Raw genomic sequence first — 13,743 nt, forward strand, 5'->3', positions numbered from 1 at the left:
CGGATTTAAGGGAGGCCAGGCGTGGCTGCAAAAAAATATATACTTTTGCCTTGTGACTGAGAAGTGTTACATAAAATAACACTACCATACGTCTCGTGGTCTTCCAAAAAAACGCGCATTTCAATTTTTTTTAAATTAATTAATTAAATCAGCGTATTTTAAGTACATAAGTTTAACTTAAAAATTTTTTTTTTTTTTTTACCAACTCCCTATAAATCCGTTACTGTTTAAACGCCTACGAATGTGTGTGTAATACAGACTCCCTTTGTCTTGCGTTACGTTGTTGTTATTGTGTGTGTGTGTGTGTGTGTAACATAACTTTGTCAACATATCTTTCAATAGAGATTGTGTCAAGTCGATGAGCGACGTGGCGTTGGACATGCAGTGACGCCAGCGCCATTCTGTTAGTATCAAAGGTACACGGGGGGCTAGTACTGGATAATTACGAAAACACGGCCGAGGTGTCTCGGTAAAAAAGTTGCAAAGCCAGGGCCTATTCGTTTACGTAAATTAACGTCTCTGGTAATTGTTGCAAAGCTAGGATCTATTTGTTTACGCAGTCACAGGTTTAGAGTCTCTCTGAATGTAGCCAAGTGAGCATCTCACTCGTTACTTAAACACGGCTCTATGATCCCAATCGAAGGCGAAGCACAAGATCTACGTGGGCTTTAAAGAAATACAACTATTGTAAGATTCTGTCAAAACAAAAATGTTAACACTAGAACACTGTAGCTTGAGTTGTTGTTTATAATTCCTAGGACTAAAGGAGACCCAATGACCTCGTTCTGGCTGAAGGAGACCCAATGACCTCGTTCTGACTGAAGGAACCACGCCCACCATGGCATCGGAAATGGATCAAGTCTACGACGATACGCACAGGGGCGGCAACTACAGTTTCGCAGACGAGAGCGATCAAGATTGTCTGATGATGGAAAATGACGAGTGAGTAATTGAGATTGTTGTATTTCATTAGTGAGTAAAGTGCTGCTCATTAGCGTACCCTGTGGCTCACAACTGATTCAACACTAAGGCAAATCTAGGAAGTAAAGTATGATTCATCAATTGTTTCAAAACAAAACAATATATATATATATATATATATATATATATATATATATATATATATATATATATATATATATATATATATAGCAGGGGGAGGCTTCCTCTTTCTCTCTCTATAGCGGCAGCTGCAAAGTGTCTTCTATAAAGGTAATGCCTTAGAATAGCGCCCCTGAAACTACCCCCCCCCCCCATACGCCCAAACTGAATAAGCTCAGTGTGTGTATTTAGATGGCATTCGATCTATTCTATATACCATGTATTCGTTTTCTTGTCCTAACAGGAGTGTCCCGATGCAAGTGTACATCCAGCACTGGACGGCCTTGATCTTGTTTCCCATACTTCTGCTCCAAGGTATTGTGGGTAACCTTTTGTCTCTTCCGGTGCTCAAGAGCATCAGCAAAAGCTCTTGGTCCACTGTGACCTACTTGATCATAGTGGCCGCCACAGACCTGATCATCTTGTTGGTCCACTGTGGTGACGACTGGTGAGTCTGGTAGAGGTCTATGTGGAAATAACTAGTAACTCATGGATAGGTCTATCTATGGAGAAATAACTAGCGAGCCAGGAGGAGGTCTAACGCTATGGAAATAACTAGTGAGTCTGGTAGAGGTCTAACGATAGGGAAATAACTAGCGAGTCTAGTAAAGGTCTGTTGGTGTCGAAATAACTAATGAGTCCGGTAGAGGTCTATCTATGTGGAAATAACTAGCGAGTCACGGCGAGGTCTAACGATATGGAAATAACTAGTGAGTCAGGTAAAGGTCTAATAATTCCCAACTCAAGAGAACTGGCGCGCCAACGCGTGTGAAAGGCAGAGGTCCTGATTCATTACAGATGCAGCCCCAGGGATGCGCCAGAGTTGTAGTTGCTGCAGCAGTGTTAAAGTGTGAGAACTAGCGTGTTGGTGACTGAGAAACATGGACTTCGTTAACTCACAAGCACTGCAGGTTTAGCTCTTTCTCTCCGAACTGACGATACCAGCGTTGATTCCAACAGAATGTGGTAAATAATTACGGAGAGAAAGAGTTAAGTCTTGAAATTCAAAAAAAAATAATTTCAAAATTCAGTGGTACGCTTTTATTGTGTTTTTTAAATTTAAAATAATAGCGAAGTATTTGTAGAACTAAGAGGCATGAATGACTTTTCATTAAGTCTTGTGACTGAATGATTGTGAGATGACTGGGAAGTCACATTGTGCTGCTGTCTACACAAGTTCGAACTCGTCCACAGGTACGTCAGCATCACTCAAGTCAGACTGAGTGAACGACTCATCAATTTCTCAGACGCCGTGTGCAGGACTTACTCTTTCCTGTTTGCCTTTACCACGCACCTCAACCCCTGGCTGTACGTGGCCATCTCTGTCGAGACACTGGTAGGTACATCCTCGACCCCTGGCCATCTCTGTCGAGACACTGGTAGGTACATCCTCAGCCCCTGGCTCTAAGTGGCCATCTCTGTCGAGACACTGGTAGGTACATCCTCAACCCCTGGCTGTACGTGGCCATCTCTGTCGAGACACTGGTAGGTACAACCTAGACCCCTGGCTGTACGTGGCCATCTCTGTCGAGACACTGGTAGGTACATCCACAACCCCTGGCTGTACGTGGCCATCTCTGTCGAGACATTGGTAGGTACATCCTCAACCCCTGGCTGTACGTGGCCATCTCTGTCGAGACACTGGTAGGTACAACCTAGACCCCTGGCTGTACGTGGCCATCTCCGTCGAGACACTGGTAGGTACATCCACAACCCATGGCCATCTCTGTCGAGACACTGGTAGGTACAACCTAGACCCCTGGCTGTACGTGGCCATCTCTGTCGAGACACTGGTAGGTACAACCTAGACCCCTGGCTGTACGTGGCCATCTCTGTCGAGACACTGGTAGGTACATCCTCGACCCCTGGCCATCTCTGTCGAGACACTGGTAGGTACATCCTCAACCCCTGGCTGTACGTGGCCATCTCTGTCGAGACACTGGTAGGTACAACCTATACCCCTGGCCATCTCTGTCGAGACACTGGTAGGTACATCCTCAACCCCTGGCTGTACGTGGCCATCTCTGTCGAGACACTGGTAGGTACATCCTCAACCCCTGGCTGTACGTGGCCATCTCTGTCGAGACACTGGTAGGTACATCCTCAACCCCTGGCTGTACGTGACCATCTCTGTCGAGACACTGGTAGGTACAACCTAGACCCCTGGCTGTACGTGGCCATCTCTGTCGAGACACTGGTAGGTACAACCTAGACCCCTGGCTGTACGTGGCCATCTCTGTCGAGACACTGGTAGGTACATCCTCGACCCCTGGCCATCTCTGTCGAGACCTGGCCGCCAAAGCGTCGGACCAAAAAATTAAGTGGTTGAAAAGTGTATCTTAACGTACACTATAACTTTTTTTTTCTCTAATGGATTGATGGATTGGTACCATGGCTTTTAATTTATGAGATGGGACTCTGAATGTAGAATCTACAAGGTAAAGTGAACGGATCTTTACTTGTTTGTGGAACATTATCAAAAGCCAACACGTTTTTTTCTATAAAGAAAGTGTGGCTGTTTAAATATATATATATATATATATATATATATATATATATATATATATATATATATATATATATATATATATATATATAAAAGGCATTCTTGGTTTGAGCCGCGAATAAAAGATTGTTAATCTACGGGTACTAGATCCACAGGTTTTTACTTTCTAAAAGTTTCAGGTTAATTTTATGTCGTGTTTCTGTCTTTTGTTGATGCGGCCCGCGACACGAAGGTTTGAAATTAAAATGGCCCGCAGGATGAGCAAGAATGGGCATCACTGCAGTAACTCATTCTCCTCTCACTGTAATGCAGCAAACTGCGAATGAGCTTAAACTGCCACTTGTAGTTCGTTTTTCAAACGCGTGCATACAGATGCGCATAAACAATCATCAAACCTTGGTTTTACACAAACAAATGTGCACTGTCAAAAGATCTTCAGCAGCTGTTGTACATACGTACATATATTTATCATTGTTTTAATTGTTTTTTTTTTAATTATCTTCATTAAACTAAGACCATAGACATAAATAAATATGAGTGGCCGATAAAAGAGTTTTATGAAACGAAAATTTGTGACTTGCAATTTTGTGTACTTTATTATATAGCGGTGTGATTTTGTTTAATCTCTAAGACTGAAGATCATGCAACTTTTCAGAATTCGGAAATCCGACAACAATAGATATACACGTTTTTAAGTAACATGAAGTTATTTCCTTTTTCCAGTCTATATTTATATATGTCTATGACTAAGACTACATTATTTTTATACATGCCATAGAAGTCAAACATCTTGATTATTTTCTATTTCCATGACCACTATAATCACTGTCTAAGGCTTTGTAATCCTTTTTAAGAAACGGTTACTGTGTAAGTGAAACCATTAGTACATTTAAGTTTCGTTGTTGTTGTTTTTTAAAAAGGTTGACTTTAAGGAAACAAAAACTAGCAGATCTATTTCTAGCCCGATACAGACCATTGTGAAATCCAATTTTTTCGATATCGCTTTTCAGATCTATAAATAGCGGCTAAGTTTATATAAAATAGACATCGTTTATAACAAGGGAATATACAAATTTGATAAGAGGATTAGAGTAACAGCATTTGTAAAATCACTAAAGTTAGAAACACTTCAGGACAGAAGAATACAAAGTGAAGTAGCTATAATACATAAAACACTGAACCATAATTTACAAATTTTGTGAAAAAACAAAACCAAATGAAATACTTAGACACAAAGATAGAAGTACATTTCTTATTCCATACGCTAGAACAAATCAGTAGAAGTGATCCTTCTTCCCTAGTGCCATTAGAGGTTGGAATGGGTTGCCTGAATCAGCCAGGAAAACCATCGATTTAGCAAAGTCATTGATTAATATGTATGACTAGATTGACACATGAAATGCGTAGGACGTAATTATCTTCTTTTTTTGAAGTAACGTCTTTAAGATAAAATAAGAAAATGTATTCCATATGGTTTATTGTGAATACTGGTCCAACGTAACCAATCATAGCGTGGACCGCACTTGACCACCGCCCCTCCCCCCAGCATGACGCAGCCCCCGACTCCTGCAATGTCTCATTGTTCTTCCCAGATCGCCACCCGCTGGCCCAAAGAGACGTACGCCATGTGTACTGTAGAGAGAGCCAAGTACGTCATGATGCTCATAACAATACTTCTGGTCTGTCTGGACATCAACCACTTCTGGACAATGGGCATTCCCAAACCTGGATACGGCTGCAGGTAAACGGAAAAGTCTACAGCTAGGTTCCAGTCAGTTTTACATAGAAATAAAGTCTACAGCTAGGTTCCAGTCAGTTTTACATAGAAATAAAGTCTACAGCTAGGTTCCAGTCAGTTTTACATAGAAATAAAGTCTAAAGCTAGGTTCCAGTCAGTTTTACATAGAAATAAAGTCTAAAGCTAGGTTCCAGTCAGTTTTATATAGAAAAAATCTACAGCTAGGTTCCAGTCAGTTTTACATAGAAATAAAGTCTACAGCTAGGTTCCAGTCAGTTTTACATAGAAATAAAGTCTAAAGATAGGTTCCAGTCAGTTTTACATAGAAATAAAGTCTACGGCTAGGTTCCAGTCAGTTTTACATAGCAATAAAGTCTAAAGCTAGGTTCCAGTCAGTTTTACATAGAAATAAAGTCTACACCTAGGTTCCAGTCAGTTTTACATAGAAATAAAGTCTACAGCTAGGTTCCAGTCAGTTTTACATAGAAATAAAGTCTACAGCTAGGTTCCAGTCAGTTTTACAAAGAATTAAAGTCTACAGCTAGGTTCCAGTCAGTTTTACATAGAAATAAAGTCTACAGCTAGGTTCCAGTCAGTTTTACATAGAAATAAAGTCTACAGCTAGGTTCCAGTCAGTTTTACAAAGAAATAAAGTCTACAGCTAGGTTCCAGTCAGTTTTACATAGAAATAAAGTCTACAGCTAGGTTCCAATCAGTTTTACATAGAAATAAAGTCTAAAGCTAGGTTCCAGTCAGTTTTACATAAAAAAAAATTTAAAGCTAGGTTTCAGTCAGTTTTACATAGCAATAAAGTCTACAGCTAGGCTCCAGAATGCTCTCTATGTACTTGATAAAAATGATAACCTCAATGATAGGAAACAATCTAGAAATCTACTAAGTAGTACAAGAATTCATCTCCTTTAAAACCCCTAAAGTAACGAGCTGTTTTTTTTCCCCCCAAACCTTCCCCAGGTACACCGAGGAGTTCTCCGAGAGTTTCCGAGACTGGATCTGGCCAGCGCTGGGCAATGTGGTGGAACATGGCCTGCCGTTGGTCTTTGTCTCTGTCTGTTTCTCCCTGACCGCCTGCACTCTCCTCAGGAGGTCATCGGAGGAACAGAAGCGCATGGAGGACGACATGAAGAAGTACATCCTGGAGCTGTCCACGCTCAAAGACTTCCGGTCCATCTGTCTGGTCGTCTGCTTTGTCTTCATGTGCCTCGCCGCCACCAAGGTGTCTTTCTCCATCATTGACCTTCTGGTGAACCGGAGCTACATCCAGCTCAACTGCCGCTCCCAGATCCAGTACGATAAGGTCAGGGCCGTCATGACCACCGTCAAAAAGTCCTTGACCTACATCTTCTACTGCACCAAGATCTACCTTTACCTGAGCTTCAGCGGGACGTTCAGGTCGAAGGTCAAGAACACGTTCCTCAGCGTCATATGGAAGATGAGAAAGCTGGCCAAGTCCAAGAGCTGCTGTGGACAGCAGTGGACGCCAATAGCTCTTAACGAGAACAGGGACAGCGAGTCTGGGCTACACCTTGGAAGGCTAAGCCAAGCAACAGACTCGGCTGAGGGCAGCGGCGACCCAGCCACCAAAAACTTGAGGGAAAACCCTAACAGCAGCAGAACTAGGGACCAACATCAGGACCAACTGACTAGCCAATCATTGTCCAGCGACACATCAACTATTCCCAGGGCCAGTCCGTCTTATGAAGACGTGGTTAATTTCAACGGTTCTAAATCTATATTGACACACACGCAAGACAATGCTAAACTCTAGAAGTGACAGACAACGTCCATGGAGCAAGGAAACAATGTAAAAGTAATTCTGGGACAAAGCCAATATGTGCCATAACATCAGGATGATATCCAGTGCCAAAACATCATGATGATATCCAAAATCCTAACATTATGGGTTTCCTGAAAACCACCCGGAAAACCATCGATTTAGCAAAGTCATTGATTAACATGCATAGCTAGAAATGCGTAGGACGTAATAATCATCTTTTTGGAAGTAACGTCTGTAATCTATAAGATAAAATGTATTCCATGTGGCTCATTTTGAATATGATGATATTGTTACGATCTTCTCTACCGGGACTTCTGTTAACATTGCTCAACACAACACATCCAACAAAATAACTTGACAACAAGAGTTTCAAATAACAATGTGATGGTTTCATGACAAATACATTTTCAGCCAATACGCTATTATTGGCTACACTGACTTCATATGCGTTCTTGTACACAACAGAACTGCCTAACTAAACATTGCAAGTCTCTCTAGCTCGGGGACTCACACGGTACCCCATCGTCCTTACTGCCTGCTGTCCTGGACTCAACTGTCCTTTCTAACACACTGTCTCTCGTCCGTGAAGGCTTTCGATCACATGACCATAACACGGGTCATATTTGCGTGCACTAGCAGTACTGTCCATTGTCCATCGACAGCCGTTGACCTGTGTGATTGGCCTGGCCCACGTGTGTCAGTAGGTCGCACACACATTAACCCTATCAGTCGCCAGTGGAGTTACAACAATATAAAGGACCATAACATTATGATAATCATTGCCATAACATCATGATGATACCGAATACCAAAAACATTATGATGATATACAGGACCGTAACATCACGATGATATCCTTTGCCATTACATCACAAAGATATGGAAATCTGACCAGTGACATCTAAACGACTGGTTGTAAGAGACTTGCTGGCCAAGTGTCCTACTGCATGAGCTTTTAACCTCACGACTGTCTTTGAAAAAAGTTGATCAAAAGTGTTCTTAATGCCAACAAGGCTGGCACCATAAACAGTATCAAGCATCAAGTAATGACAAAAATGCTACTGGCTTTAAATTGAGCTAGACAAAGAAACTTGCAAAGGTCAAGAACTAACCAAACAAAATTCACCAGTCACCTTGACCAGTTCACATTGTGTAGTGTTTGAAACTGAACTGAGTGAGTCTGTGACAGTGACTTCAAACAGAGGGAAATAAAATCAGTGATCAATGTGTATTAAGTCCTGTGAAAATACAAGTTTCTGTGCTCTAATGATAAGAGAACAGAAACTGATTCATGTGATAGTCTGTTTTCATCTTTGTTTTCTAAATGTCTGTGTTATAAATAAATGACAATGTCAATGGCTTAGACCAAATATAAAACAAATAACAATTTACATACAATAGCTAATGAGGTATAGAACTGATATGCATGCACAGGATGTTCTAATAATCAAGAGAAGCTTGATGTAAAATGCTTCATCAATGTGATTTTTGTGTTAGAAGTTTGTGGTGGTTAAAGCTAGTGATGGTAGAAGCTAGTGATGGTATCTAATTGTGTGGGAGTCTGGTATGGTATTTATTTGATCTCTAATGGTCAATTTTGTTATACTGACCACAGGAAAATGGTATTTTATGTTCCTAATGGCTGGTCACTTCCTCTGTAGATTTCCTCTTGGGTGGTTTGTATAAACATCCACATTAAGGCAGAAGAATTCTCAAAGATACTAGAAACTGTGTGTGTCTAAGAAACCAAAAGTCCCACAAATCCTCAACGAGTCATGTCACTGGGTCCTACACTGTGTCCTGTGATGTCAGGGTTCTAGTACACTGGGCCCAGTGATGTCAGGGTTCTAGTACACTGGGCCCAGTGATGTCAGGGTTCTAGTACACTGTGTCCTGTGATGTCAGGGTTCTAGTACACTGTGTCCTATGATGTCAGGGTTCTAGTACACTGTGTCCTGTGATGTCAGGGTTCTAGTACACTGTGTCCTGTGATGTCAGGGTTCTAGTACACTGTGTCCTGTGATGTCAGGGTTCTAGTAAACTGTGTCCTGTGATGTCAGGGTTCTAGTACACTGGGCCCAGTGATGTCAGGGTTCTAGTACACTGGGCCCAGTGATGTCAGGGTTCTAGTACACTGGGCCCAGTGATGTCAGGGTTCTAGTACACTGTGTCCTGTGATGTCAGGGTTCTAGTACACTGGGCCCAGTGATGTCAGGGTTCTAGTACATTGTGTCCTGTGATGTCAGGGTTCTAGTACACTGGGCCCAGTGATGTCAGGGTTCTAGTACACTGGGCCCAGTGATGTCAGGGTTCTAGTACACTGTGTCCTGTGATGTCAGGGTTCTAGTACACTGTGTCCTGTGATGTCAGGGTTCTAGTACACTGTGTCCTGTGATGTCAGGGTTCTAGTACACTGTGTCCTGTGATGTCAGGGTTCTAGTACACTGTGTCCTGTGATGTCAGGGTTCTAGTACACTGGGCCCAGTGATGTCAGGGTTCTAGTACACTGGGCCCAGTGATGTCAGGGTTCTAGTACACTGTGTCCTGTGATGTCAGGGTTCTAGTACACTGTGTCCTGTGATGTCAGGGTTCTAGTACACTGTGTCCTGTGATGTCAGGGTTCTAGTACACTGGGCCCAGTGATGTCAGGGTTCTAGTACACTGGGCCCAGTGATGTCAGGGTTATAGTACACTGGGCCCAGTGATGTCAGGGGCTCTAGTTAAGTACACTGGGCCCAGTGATGTCAGGGGCTCTAGTTAAGTACACTGGGCCCAGGGCTCTGTAGGCTACACATGGTGCTAGTAGAATATTGCACCTCAGGAGGAACACAATAAACTAAAGAAGAACAACTGATTGCTCTTTTTACCGAAATGAAGAAAAAAAAAGCCCCACTTCTGAATGTCAACAATGCAACAGAAAATGGCTTTGTGAAGGGTTCTACAGCAACAATGACAGTCAGACAGCTGCGCAGAATGGGTAAAAGCATTACCTCTTACACATGTTTTATTTTCCATCTTCCGATAGTATTATTTATGTTGCTCATTAGTATTTCACTATCACGTAATGATTAAACTTCTATGACTTTTTTGTTTCCTATCAGAAAATGTTAAATTTGTCATTGAATTATAGGAGAATGCATGCTCTTTTTACACAACACACATTAAAGTTTATAAATCCTATTATCAATTTAATTTAATGGAGGGTCAAATCAACGTTGGCATCGTCGATTAGGAGAGAAAGAGTTAAGGGTTCTACAGCAACAATGACAGTGAGACAGCAGCGCAGAATGGGTAAAAGCATTACCTCTTACACATGTTTTATTTTACTTCTAGACTAAGAAATCACTTATATATGTGGGATGATTGTTATATAATCAAGTCAGTTGCTTAATGACTAGAATCAAGTATTGATATCTCGAACTAGACATCTACATTCAGTAGCTGTAAATGTACTAACCAGTCATTGAATACAAAGTGACTCTTTGGTCAATAAATACTTCATGACCTGTGTCAGATTTTGTTATTTGATGTTTAAATTATTATCATTGTTACAGGTCAATTAAACAAATCTATACATATCTTCAAGTCTATACATGTCTATATCATTTTGTCAAACAAACTAGTAACAAATAAAAAGTTAAAACTGCAAAGTTCAATTTTCTATAAATAGTCACAAGGAAGTTTTTTCAAAGTTCGTATTTTATTGATCATCCTGAGAATTGAATGTCCTGAGAATTGAATGTCCTGAGAATTGAATTGCTTCATAAGAATATGCAGAAGATGGTCTAGAAAGAATGCAATGGAGGATCTAAAATGTATAAGCAATAGGAATGTGCTCAATGTGTTGAGTCAATTCTTTAGTCCATTATTCAAACTGTTTTGTGCCTAACTCAAATATACTCCTAAGTTTCTCACTCCTATGTCAGAGTTTAATGAGATGGCTGTCAATATATTTAACTGATGTTGCAAGACAAGATCGTTTTAAACAAAGCAGAAAAAAAAAAAACAACATAAAAATGTTTAGTAACTGAAATTAATTTTTGCAATGTATACATCCAATAAAAACCAACCCACTTTCAGATCAGCTCTAAAAGGGAAAGCAATCGAGATGAAAATCTATCAGACCAGAAGTAATTACATATCCGGTAACCATTATTATTTTAAACCTAGTTAGTATGTGGGAGAGGGGGGAGGGAGGTGGAGATGATACTAATAGATAAAAAGATAAGAGATATATTATAAAGTTTATTAGAACCTAGGCTACTCCATGACATCAATACATACTATCCTATAACCTAGTTCATTCAACACACACACACACACACATATGAACAATAACCAGCCTTCCTTTCCTCCCTTTGCAAAAATTGATCACAAGTAACTTTAAAAGCTCAGAAATCTCAATCAATCTAATAGTCCAAATGTTCGCTTGCTAGTGGACCAGAACAGTTGGGAGAACACAGTGTGTGTGTGTGTGTCCATGTTTCTGTGTGTGAATACACTACTAGGTAAACAACTCTATCAAAAAGTAAACTGCAGGTACCATCAAAGAAAAGTCTGTATTTTATCAGCCATTGTTCGGTATAGTTCTGACTTAAGGGGAAAGGTGTGATGTTAGCAATATTATCAATTTAAGTTTTTAACCCTTTCAAAACTATATGAAAGCATGTTGTATATTAAGACTATGAAAAAAGAAAAAAAAAAGCCTATATCGCCTTGTTACCCTGAGATGTAAAAGTAAAGTAGCAATCATACATAAAACACTGAACCATAATCTTCAAATACAAAAACAAAATCTAATAAAATACTCAGAAAGACAGAAAGATAAAGGCACATTCCTCGTCCCATATGCTAGGACAAATTTGTACAAATATTCCTTCTTCCCTAGCGCTATTAGAGCATGGAATGGGTTGCCTGAGCTAGCCAGGAAAACCAGTGACTTGGCAGAATTTAAGTCATTGGTTAATATGCATGACTAAATGCATGACGCGTAGGACGTAATCATCTTCTTTTTTGAAGTAACGTCTGTATTATATAAGATAAGATAAGAAGATGTGAATGTCACCTTCTGATGACTGGATGTAACAAAAGGTTCCCACCCAAGGGGCAAAACTGATGATGCAATACATAAAGAATGAAGAAAAGAAACACAAACATGTGAATTAGTTGCAGGGGCGTAGCTAGGAATTTTCCATCATTTGGGGGCCCGGAGGCTTGGTCTCTTTGGGGGCCCCTGCATTTTGCGCAATATTTAAAAAAAAAAAACACTCATTTGGGTGCCCCCCTCAGGTGGGGGCCCGGGGAATTTTCTAATTCTCCCCCCTCCTCCCCCCACCCTAGCTACGCCACTGACAGATGTATCTCTGAATTACAATATTCTGTCAAATAAAATAGTTCCCCTAGGGCTACATTATCAAGCCAAATGATCAAAATCTATATGTTTATAAGTTACTATACAGGCCCCATGATGATCTGTGACCACTGTCAAGAAACGCAAACTATAAATGTAGATGTTCAGAGTTTGCAGACTTTCCTATGGGGAACAGTAGCAGGAAAAAGAAGAGGCAGACAGAGAAACTCTGGGAAGACATCATTCACGAATGTCTTTGAAAAGGTAAAAGACAGAGAGCAAGGGAGAAAGATGGTCAACAGATCATGTGTGGTGCCCTAAGGGTTCAACAGACTAAGGGATAGGTGAAGGCGATATGATTATATGTTGCTGTGTATCTGAAAAAGTATGTAAATATGTTGCTTTTAAATATGCTGATTTGTAGATATATATTTATATATATTTATAGCTTTTATATAGCGCTACTTACATGCTTTTAACATGCTCAGAGCGCTTTGGTCCAATCTCATTTGCGGACCAGTGGGGGCGGGGAGGGGGAGGGGGTATCTAGAAGTTGGTTTTCCGTGCTGATAAAATTTCTGTTGAAAAGCAGCATGACAGATGAGCTTCCCAGACAAGAGAAGAGGAAAGATCTTTTAAAGTACTCACATTCATCACGAAACTTTGGCTCCGCACTGGGCCCACAGCGAGCCAAGGTCCGTATCAATTCGACATGGACTGTGTGTTGGTCTCGGTAGATTGGCTCGTCGAAAAACATCTGCAGCTGCATGTAAACACGATCCAAGACCTTGAGGGAAAAAAAAATTTACACACACACACATAAGTATATACCTAGTCATACTAATAAACACAACACAGAAAAATACATTTAAAAAAAAAACATTCATCAAAAGTGAAAACAAAATAGGTCAGATAATAGTGAATTTCACATTATAAAGTTTCACATGGCTGGCTGCCTGGTCGTGCGGTTTGCGCGCTGGACTGTCGTTCGGATTTATAGACGGTCGAGGGTTCAAACCCTGCCCGCTCCCATCTCCCGTCGTCCTGCGGGAGGTTTGGACTAGGAAGTAAACTATCTTCAACTCTGAAGGAACATCCGAATTATGTAAAACATTTTACAAACATTTTTTTACATAATAGAGATTTTCCTACAATAGACAGTTTCACATAATAGTTTCCAGAGTATTGATGACTCTTTAATGATAACATCTTTCACCTATAGGAAATGAGGGAATGATCATTACACAAGATGT

General features: G+C 40.7%; 2 protein-coding genes across 6 annotated transcripts in view; one reads left to right on the forward strand and one right to left on the reverse strand.

Annotated features, from left to right (window-relative positions):
- LOC129927360 (uncharacterized) overlaps window positions 1-8,587 on the forward strand; it is a 57,040-nt gene extending 48,453 nt beyond the window's left edge. For all 3 annotated transcript variants that reach the window (XM_056035992.1, XM_056035994.1, XM_056035993.1), the window contains exons 2-6: window positions 759-942; window positions 1,346-1,549; window positions 2,296-2,437; window positions 5,200-5,348; window positions 6,318-8,587. In XM_056035992.1, coding sequence (XP_055891967.1) covers window positions 839-942; window positions 1,346-1,549; window positions 2,296-2,437; window positions 5,200-5,348; window positions 6,318-7,131 — 1,413 coding nt within the window. In that variant the 5' untranslated portion in view covers window positions 759-838 and the 3' untranslated portion in view covers window positions 7,132-8,587. The remainder of the gene's footprint in view (window positions 1-758; window positions 943-1,345; window positions 1,550-2,295; window positions 2,438-5,199; window positions 5,349-6,317) is intronic.
- LOC106058940 (RAB11-binding protein RELCH homolog) overlaps window positions 1-13,743 on the reverse strand; it is a 149,993-nt gene that overhangs the window by 86,457 nt on the left and 49,793 nt on the right. For all 3 annotated transcript variants that reach the window (XM_056035991.1, XM_056035990.1, XM_056035989.1), the window contains one exon: window positions 13,139-13,277. In XM_056035991.1, the coding sequence (XP_055891966.1) occupies window positions 13,139-13,277 (139 nt within the window). The remainder of the gene's footprint in view (window positions 1-13,138; window positions 13,278-13,743) is intronic.

The sequence above is a fragment of the Biomphalaria glabrata genome, chromosome 7 (genome assembly GCF_947242115.1).
Source record: "Biomphalaria glabrata chromosome 7, xgBioGlab47.1, whole genome shotgun sequence".
NCBI classification, from domain to species: Eukaryota; Metazoa; Mollusca; class Gastropoda; family Planorbidae; genus Biomphalaria; species Biomphalaria glabrata.